This window comes from Populus alba, chromosome 12, assembly GCF_005239225.2.
Source record: "Populus alba chromosome 12, ASM523922v2, whole genome shotgun sequence".
NCBI classification, from domain to species: domain Eukaryota; kingdom Viridiplantae; phylum Streptophyta; class Magnoliopsida; order Malpighiales; family Salicaceae; genus Populus; species Populus alba.
This window is the reverse complement of record NC_133295.1, coordinates 7,139,355-7,149,568: the sequence shown is the minus strand read 5'-3', so window position 1 is coordinate 7,149,568 and position 10,214 is coordinate 7,139,355. Positions and strand designations below refer to the sequence as shown.

At 34.0% G+C, this 10,214-nt stretch overlaps 1 protein-coding gene across 1 annotated transcript; it reads left to right on the top strand.

Annotated features, from left to right (window-relative positions):
- The first annotated feature begins 1,223 nt into the window (after positions 1-1,223).
- On the top strand, positions 1,224-9,552 carry LOC118049071 (uncharacterized). The gene is made up of 10 exons (XM_035058952.2): positions 1,224-1,670; positions 2,420-2,569; positions 2,831-2,998; positions 3,351-3,503; positions 3,705-3,857; positions 4,057-4,221; positions 4,363-4,533; positions 7,203-7,392; positions 7,494-7,707; positions 9,065-9,552. Exons 1-10 carry the CDS (start codon positions 1,490-1,492, stop codon positions 9,185-9,187), a joined length of 1,668 nt encoding a protein of 555 aa, XP_034914843.1. The 5' UTR covers positions 1,224-1,489; the 3' UTR covers positions 9,188-9,552.
- Positions 9,553-10,214: the final 662 nt, after the last annotated feature.

Here is a 10,214-nt window from a genome sequence, read left to right as displayed (position 1 = left end):
ATCTAGGAGGTGAAGGTTAGAAAGCGCACTTGAAGAAAACAGATAGATTTGAAATAATACTATCTAGTAGGTGAGGGCTTGAAAGCACACTCGAAAAAAAAATGGGGTAGAAAACGCATTATCTAAAAGATGAGGATTAGAAAGTGCACTCAGAAGAAAAAAGATAAGGCTATAAAGTGCACTATCTAAAAGGTAGGGGCTAGAAATCATATTCAGAATGAAATAATGCCGAAAGCACTATCTAAAAAAGAGTTAAAAATAGAGATTTCCTTATGACAAGGTTGAATTTGAGATTCTTGATGACAAAGTTAAATTTCTTGGTGTTTCCTAATTGCAGGATTGCATATATCCTTCCTCATTGCAGGGATAAACTTCTTGAAGGCAGGGTTAAGTTTCTTTCCTAGTGGTAGGGTTGGGATAGATGATTCCTGATAACAGAGTTAAAATAAAGATTTCCTAATGACAAGGTTAAGTTTGGAGATTCTTAATGACATGGTTAAAATTGGAGGTTCTTGGTAACAAGGTTAAAATTGAAGATTAATGATGACAATGTTGAACTTCTTGATATTTTCTAATTACAAGGCTAGTACATGTCCTTTCTAATAAAAGTGTTGGACTTCTTGATGATAAAATTGAAATTGAGAATTCTTATGATAGGGTTGAAAATAGAGATTTTCTAATGACATGGTTAAATTTGAGATTTTTGATAATAAGGTTAAAATTCTTGGTGTTTTTTGATTATAAAGTCGACACCTGTCCTTTCTAATAGTAGTGTTGGACTTCATTGAGGATTTTTCCTAAAAAATTTATGCAAAAACAAAATGCAATGATTTGGGATCAAATGATATTCATGTATTCTTACCTAGTTAGAAATATAACCTCTTTATTTTTTGTCATGCTTGATGGACGAAGCTTGTAAGTTTTAAATTGAGTTGTTGGGTTTTTTTACTCTTTAGCCTATTCAGGTTTTTACTCCCATGGTTAATTTGTTTAATTGTTTTTTTGTCATGTAATTTGCAATAAATATATCTCTATTTAATTGACCATTTTTATTTGATAAATATTTTAGTTATGATGTTGTCTTTTTAGTTGAATTATACTTTTAATTATAATATTTTTTATATATTAATATTAAAAATAAATTTTAAAAATAAAAAGTATTAATTTATTACCTTTCCAAATAAAAAGCTGCAACCAAGTTTACCCTAATGCCTTTTCTTGTCGTCCCTGTCTAATTATTCATTACCACACAGTTTGCTTAAAGCCTTTCTCTCTGTTCTGCATGAAAACTGAAACAACAACAAACTAAAAAAGAAAAACAAATAAAAGAAACCACACACTATTCTAAATCTACTGATAATCCAAAAAAAAAAAACCTCCTTTTATTTCTTTATATTCTGATTCTCATTCTCTCCTGTGTGAGACATAAAAACCTCACATTTATATTATTTTTTTTCCTCGGAGAATATTTTTCCATAAGAAAGAAAAAATGAGATGGGAAAGGGTGAAGCAGCAGTTGCAACAAGGGGTTGCAATAGAAGAGTTAAATGGACCAAGGAAGAGGTGGGGACACACTTGTAATTCGATTAAAGGAGGAAGATTTCTCTATGTTTTTGGTGGCTATGGAAAAGATAACTGCCAGACCAACCAAGTTCATGTCTTTGACACTGGTGGGTCATCACTTCTTCTACTTTCTTTCTCTTGTTTTTATTTTTCTCTTTCTTTCTTGTCTTCGTTATCTTTTAGTCTTTTGCAATTCTGGGGTTTCCTTTGGTGCTTGTACGAAATCTGGATTTTTTGTTTGATTGTTTTTGTTTATTGTGGATTTTGCGGATTTTCTTTTTGTTTCTAGGCATTAATTTTGTCTGTATTAAGTTTGGTGATGAGAGGAAATGTGATTACTGGTATTATTTCGCTTTCCCCCCCTTTTTTCTGTAACTTGTTGAATTGTGTTTATTGGTGTTGCAAATTGCATGGGAGTTGTTGTTAGCGTTAATTTTTGTGGCATTTATGGTTTGCTATTAAAATAGTGTTTGAAGTGCATGTTTAGGTTTCCTGTGGGTACGGGTACTAATTTTTATTTCTTTCTTCTCTTTTTTTACTCTGCGTGCAAAATGATATGTCTGTGCGGTTAATTTCCTATTTTGGAGTCAATGAACTATACGAGGCTATGCAAATATTTGTCCCATCTAATAGGATTTGATTATATCTGTACTCTATCATGCTTGTTGCTTTTGCTACTTGCGAGCATTTATTTTTCTTGCTGAGGTGTTCTTGGTTTCTTTTAGAACAAATTTTTCCATGTTTTCTTCACTTGAGATTCGTTGATGATTGCCTTTTGAGTTGTTGAATTTTCATCTGCAATTTCTTTTCCCCCTAATTTTATTTTATGCTCTCATATCGGGTTGCTGACTTGTAGTTAACCAGACTTGGAGCCAGCCAATGTTAAATGGCACACTGCCAGTTCCAAGAGATAGCCACACTTGTACAACTGTTGATGAAAATCTCTATGTGTTTGGGGGTACTGATGGGATGAACCCTCTCAAGGATCTGCGTATCTTAGATACTTGTGAGTGATCTTGTCCTTGATATTGATTGTATTTGATTTTCCTTCTATGTCACACCCTAGTATTTTACGTGGCCATTGATTACATATCTTAAGTGTCACAGAGCAATAATTTTTATGATGAAATAGATCTGATCATGAAAGAGTAACTAAGGAATGAGATTTAACAAAATTGTTTCTGTTACCTATGGTGCTGGCAACTCTGATGAAGATTTGCATTGAATCATATGGTTTACACTTCCTTCATTGGTCATCATATTGTAGCATCACATACTTGGATATCTCCAAATGTAAGAGGTGACGGACCGGATGCACGGGAGGGTCATAGTGCTGCCCTTGTTGGCAAACGACTTTTCATATTTGGTGGCTGTGGAAAATCTTCAGATAATAGTCATGAAATCTATTACAATGATCTTTACATCTTGAATACAGGTATTTATCTCCATATATGGCTAGTCAGCAAGGATTTGTTTTGATCATGCTTTAGTTTAGTTTACAATTTATGCATACATCAAGTTCCTATGCTATACAGGACTACCGAGGATTATTTTTTATTTTTCATTTTTTATTTTTTTGCGTTCATGTGGTGGGGGTTTTAGGGGTTGGGTTATGGGGGACTAAGTTGATTTTTCTAAAACTTATTGACTTTTCAAACTCTTTCGATGGGCTCTGAAAGTGGACAAGTTTTCATTTATTTTAGTAAATAATTATTCTCTTGCAATTTGTTGTGCACAGCTGTAGGATTAAAGACATTGTGTCATTCATTTTCCTTCTACTTTTGTAGAGACATTTGTATGGAAACAAGCAATAACAACAGGCACTCCACCTTCTGCCCGTGATAGCCATACTTGCTCATCTTGGAGGGATAAAATCATTGTGATTGGTGGTGAAGATGGGCATGATTATTATTTGTCAGATGTCCACATCCTAGATACAGGTTCTGCTCATTATCATACACATAAATATATATCTGCACACACTCACAGAACATGTGCATTTGTGTGCGCGCGTATGTGAAGGTAAATTTTATGTATTTGCTTTCAAACATGTGCACATGATTAATTTCAATTATAATTTGAAATTGTATTTTTGTGCAAGAATGTGTTACCTACTCTTTTGCTTTCTTGTAATTTGTTAGAAACTCTTGTTTGGAAGGAGCTGAACACATCGGGCCAAAAGTTGCCACCTCGAGCTGGCCATTCTACTGTTTCTTTTGGCAAGAATTTATTTGTTTTTGGTGGATTTACAGATGCTCAAAATCTATATGATGACCTACATATGCTTAATGTTGGTATGTATCATGCTATTGTTGATAAAGTTTTAGTAACATTGAAAAAATGCACTTCCCTCTCACTGTAAATCCACCAAATTTTCAACATTTTACTTATTTTTCCTGTGGATTTGAAAATACAAGCAGATTCTATCTCCAAGTTCTTGATATAGTTATCGTTATTTATTGCTGTAAACATCTACATTTGTTATGGGGGCAGAAACTGGCATGTGGACCCTGGTGATGACAACTGGAGATGGACCTTCTGCCAGATTTTCTGTGGCTGGGGACTGCTTGGATCCACTGAAGGGTGGTGTGCTTGTGTTCATTGGTGGCTGCAATAAGAGTCTTGAGGCACTAGAAGATATGTATTATTTACACACAGGTATGATACATTCTCTTGTATTTTTCTTGAACTAACATTTCTTGCATACTTTTGTGATGCAATTTTGTTATTCTATAAACCCTTGTATCAGTCTAGATCATTATTTTATTTTGGTAATCTCATCCATTTTTTAAAATGTAGGTCTCACAAGAGTGCAAGATGAATGGCGTATGGAAAAGTTGTCTCTGAAAAAACAATTGAAACTAAAGTGCCAAGAACAAAATCTTAATTCTTCTGTGCATGAAAAAGTTTTAGTCCGAATTGACACAAATGCTGACTTTCACCACACCTTTCTGAGTTATGCCCAGCCAGGTAAAAAGTAGATTTTCTCTCTTTTTATATTATTTATCACAGTTTCCTTTCATGAAATGAATCCGGTAGTTTTTCATATCTGAACCAGACAGAATTGGAGGTCTCATGCAATCATTAAAAAATGACTTTAGAGTGCCTTGGTAGTGTTACTCGTTTGACAATTATTTCACAGTTTTTATCAGTCTCAATGAGTTTTTGTATGAGTTATTTACATGGTCCAAAATATAGAACTTAACGTGACTAGATGCATCTAGCTTTTTATTTGGATGCTCATCTAATAAATCTTTCAGTGGCCTTTTTTATTTTGGAAAATGGTGAATTCTTTATCGGAAATTGGTGGTCTTTTAGCATTATCTGTGTACTTGGAAAATCTTCTAAGGTGTTCCTTGTAAGGCAATATCTTAATGTCCTATAAGTTCAGTGTCTGCTCTTTGTTGGGACAGTGTGCAATTTCTTTTATCTGCTATTTACTTGTTGCATAATGGTCTAAAGCATCATTGAGGATTTATTGACCATGAAAATAGATGATTTGATTTCTTTTCTTTTCATTTGAAATATGGAGTGGGAGTGAGTTCAAAAGCACAATTGAGGATGTTGTGATTCTGTTTCTTTTGTGAAAGTGGACAAGGATGAATTTAAAATCGTCCTCCTAAAGGAAATGCAATTTATGAAATATACGTTGATCAATTTGGAGACGGAGCAGGAGGAAGGACTCCTAATGATATTCTAGTTCTAATGGAAAATGCATCTTTATGCTATTTAAACAGAGGAAAAAAATGTGGAAAAACTTTTTTAGATCTTGCCCCTCCTGGAATTTCTTTTTCTTTGTTAAGATCTTGCCCCTCCTGGAATTTCTTTTTCTTTGTTAAGATGCAGCCAATGGGATTGAAATAAATTTTTGGTTCACTTCCTTTTGTCTTTCTTTTCCAGTCATCATAACCATTTTTTGTATCCATTACCCAATATTTAAGCATGTCCAGATACTCAGAGACTGCTGTTCTGTAATAAGATGGGGGACCTTTTTCTTATCATTATGTAGTAAGCATATATGGCTGGCTAAAATTTAAGCACTTTAGAGGGGGCTACAATGCTACAAGATTCATGGTATTGATAGTGAAGAGTTTGATGAAAGTGAAATCAGTTCTAATTCCTTTGTCCTTGGAGGCCAGGACAATTTCCAAGTGGCAGCACTCACCTCGGGGCCAAAATGAGAGTGAAGGAGTTTATTTGTTATGATTTGAAAACTAGTTGAGATATATCCACCCTCCACCTCGTATTTGAAGGTTTTGTGCTGTGCAGATAAAGAATGTTTACTGTTGCCTGGCTGGTTTTTCAAAAAAAATGGTTGATATCTTTCTTACCAAGAAGGTTAAGGGTATGTAATTGATCGGGTTGAACTGTGCTAAAATTCAAAGGCATTTGAAGGCAGGATTATGCAATATGCATATGGCTGGCTAAAATTTAAGCACTTTAGAGGGGGCTACATTGCTACAAGATTCCTGGTATTGATAGTGAAGAGTTTGATGAAAGTAAAATTAGTTCTAATTCCTTTTTCCATGGAGGCCAGGACAATTTCCAAGTGGCAGCACTCACCTCCTATGGCCAAAATGAGAGTGAAGGAGTTTATTTGTCGTGATTTAAAAACTATTTGAGATATATCCACCCTCCACCTCGTATTTGAAGGTTTTGTGTTGTGCAGATAAAGAGTGTTTACTGTTGCCTGGCTGTTTTTTCAAAAAATTATGGTGCCTATCTTTCTTACCAAGAAGGTTAAAGGCATGTAATTGATGGGGTTGAACTGTGCTACAATTCTAAGGCATTTGAAGGCAGGATTTTTTTCATAATAAGCTAGTGGAATTTTTGGATGGCTACCAAGCATATATGATCCCTGAGTTTGAAATGTTGTTATGTTTTCTGGGATCAGATAGTCTATATGTCATCAAGAAAACAATCAAGAGTTAGTTACATTAGTTGAGTTGAAATCTCTTTTCTCAGATTGGAGTCTCTTGGCATCAACAAAAATGTTCAGACTGCAGTGACAGGACTTAAGTTGAAATCTTGGTTGAAATTTGTTTGGGATTTGTACACTAGATGTAGAACTGAAATGAATTTTAGTTCGCATGAAATGTTAGGGAAAAGGCGAGAAATTTATACAGTAATTGCCATGGTTACTAAACTTTTAAGAATACCACCCAAGATTGCATTATTATATTCTGGAAAAAAGCCTGGGAATCTTTTCCAAATCTCAAAAAGTTCTAGATAGTGGTTTTTGGAATGACCACTCAACATCCCAACCATGGCAAAAGGAATTTTATGCGTTGAAATTTAGATTCCAAGCTCCAACATTTCTATTTCTGCATATTTCCCTTTTTTGCACTTTGCTATATAGTTTACTGATGATCTGTATCCTGATGCTTTTTGAATCCTACTGTTTGTGATTTAACTTCTTTAGGCATGCAAGTTAAGTAGGTTTCAAAGTATACCTGTTACCAATTCTTTTATATTAGCGTGACAATTTATCGTTGTAATCATGATTTATCTGCTGGAAAATAAGAGAATCTAATTATGTATTACCATGATGGTAATATGGTAAGACTAGCAATTTGGGCAGTTTTGTCCTGGTTTCATGTGAGTTGAATACCTAACAAAATTTGTGCTTTTATTTGCAGGCAGAGAAAATTTCTCGTTGAATCAAACAACACAGCGTGATCATGGGAAGAAGACATTTCAAGCCAAAGTTACTGAAAGCCTTCCTCATGGATATACCATCGAGACTATTGTAGATGGAAAGCTTCTACGTGGAATATTATTTTCCAACAAGCAAAGTTCTCCCCAGATAGTTAGCCACAATAACCGCAGGTGAGAACATGGTATTTTTTGCTAATGCTTAATTGGCAGTTGTTGCTATAACTGCATTTCCCATGAAACTTGTGTTTATTTTTGCTACATGCCCATATCAGGAAAAGGGCAAGTGCTGAAAGTGGTGTTGTATTGAATGGTGACTACAACAGCAAATCAAAAACTTCTAAAACCCTCAACCAGGATGCAGTAGAAAACATTCAGCCAGACAATGCTCATGGGATGGAATCCAAAGCACAGGAACCCAAGACGGAAGCTGCTGCTGTCCCTGATTTAAAAAATCTGGCTTCCTCTAATGTTCATCTGTCTCATGAGGTTTAAATCTATTTGCCTTTTTCTTCATTCAATATCTCCTGCATGTTTTATTAAGTAGTCTTAGTTTTGTTCTTTTTAGGCTAAATGCTAGTGTTAGAGAAACTGTGAATGGAGTTCATCTGAATGAACCAAGGCAATTTGCTATAAATTAAAGAAAAAGAAGAAGTAATATTATATTATAATATATAAATATAAAATATATATATCTTTCCAATTAAGATTAGATCAGTAGAAAATCAAAAGAAAATATAAAATACCATAACATAGTCATATAAAGTTATATTTTTCACCCTTAAAAATAAGATAATTTAAAGTAGTAAGTAGCCAAATAGATTAAAAACCTAAATTAAATATCAATAAAAAAATGGATAAATAGGTCAAAATATAAATAAGTTTTTTTTTTTTTTTTAAAAAGAAAAATCCAACATATAAAGAAGAACTTCAAGCAAGCACTAGCCTTAATGCCTTGCACCCACTCACAAGGTGCTCGCCTAGGCTGTGCTTCATTGAAATCCAATGCTTGAGGCTAATAAAGGTGTCGGGGCTCACCTTGCCTCATTGGGATCGCCTAGGCAAGCGCATCTTGACTACATTGCTTTTAAATGATGGTCATAGATTACAGATCATGAACTAACACGTGTTGCAAAATAATGTGGCTATTGTTCTTTAAAAAAGTAGTAAAGTGTGAAAATATGAACTTGGAGTACAAAATTTATTTTGAAATCATATTATTATTATTAAGTGCCTCTTTGGGAGTGATAGAGGTTACTTTTCAAAGTATTTTTTGCTTGAAAATATATCAAAATAATATCTTTTCATTTTGTAAAATTTATTTTTGATATCACTTCAAAACGATTCAAAAACACAATAATAATAATAATAATAATAATAATAATTTGAAGCTAAAAAAAATTTCAAAATTTTTCAAAAGTACAGTTAGACCACAATGCCAAACAACCTCTATGTAGGCCATGATTGACCTTTTATTTTCTCAATATCAGCCAATAATGTTATCTAAAGAAATCATAACTATTATTGTTGTGAATATGTTGACGGCACCACAAAACTGAACAACGGTCAGAATCCTCTGATCCCATTAAATAATGGATTTAAAACCATGCTCATATGCATTGCAGTAGCCAGCTGTTTTTGCTAAGCATCATGGTATGTCTGGTTCAATCACGCATCTCCGTGTGCTCTAGGAGCTTCTGAGAGCTTTTGCTCTTATACCAATTTTTATCATGACTTGCATCTTCATGGGATTAATTTAATTGTCTAGAGTATAACCTATTCTTCTTGTTAATGGGTCTAATGTGAATTGACCTATCAATGATTTTTTCCTTTTGATTTCCTTCAGGTTCCTCCAAATGCAGAACCACCAGCGACTCCTACTCTGAATTTGAATGATGATATGACCTCTGACACAGGATTTCTAAAAGAGAAGTCTACTGCAGCAGAGGGCCTACCACTTTGTCACTAAACCAAGGTATGAATCTAGGAAGGATTTAGTATTTGGCCAACTACGGTTGGCAAAACTCAACCTATCCCTAGTTTGTCACATGATAATTCTAGACTGGGTTACAGTTAGAAAATCAGAAACCATTTGTTAGTGAGTTGGCTTTAGGATTTATGGGTTGGCACTGTCAGGTTATAATTATTTCTGACCTGTACTGCTGCTGATACATGATAAAAGATAAAACCTCATTCAAATTTGAGGTATTTTATCGTGGGTGACTATTTATGCGACTTCTGAAACCAAAATGAATTTCTTATTTTGTACTCAAATCTGATGGAGTGGGTTTGAATCTCACATGATATAAGCCGTTACTAGTGCTTTTCTGACCATTTTCAATTTTTGCTTTAAGATAGCAAGCTATGGTTTGCGTAAATATGAGCTCTGATTCACTTAGCTGATTATAAAAATTTTATTTTATAAAAAAAAAGGAAAAGAAAAGAAAAAACTTGTGATTTAACCCACTATCTTCAGCTTGTCTGTTGTATTAGGGGTCTACAAAAATATTATGTTGCAAACCATATTGGTTTGAGTGTTGGGTTAGGGTTTCACCGACCATCAAGATGAATGAGTTAGTTGATTCAGACCTTGTTGGAAAAAGCATTGCCTCCATGTTCATCCCAATGTATTGCTACCTTATGTCTGCACACGTGTTATTTTGTGTTTTGAATTGCATTTCAAATCACCCACTTGATGAAATGCCTATGCTATATTGATGGTGGCTTCCAAATTCAATACTGTATGATTCTGATGTGATCAATACCTCATATACATGAGAGAAAGGGCTATTAGAGATGTATTTGTAACTTCATTATTCAAATTAATGAATAATTAATAGAATAGTTAGTTTGTAAGTAGTGTCATGATACTTAAGACTATTTTCAGACAACATTGCAAGTTCTACAGATAAATTGAAAATAGTCCTGGCTCTTGCATTGCGTCAAGAGATTTCTGTGCTGTCCAACCAATGTCAAATCTGTGACCATAGTTATCA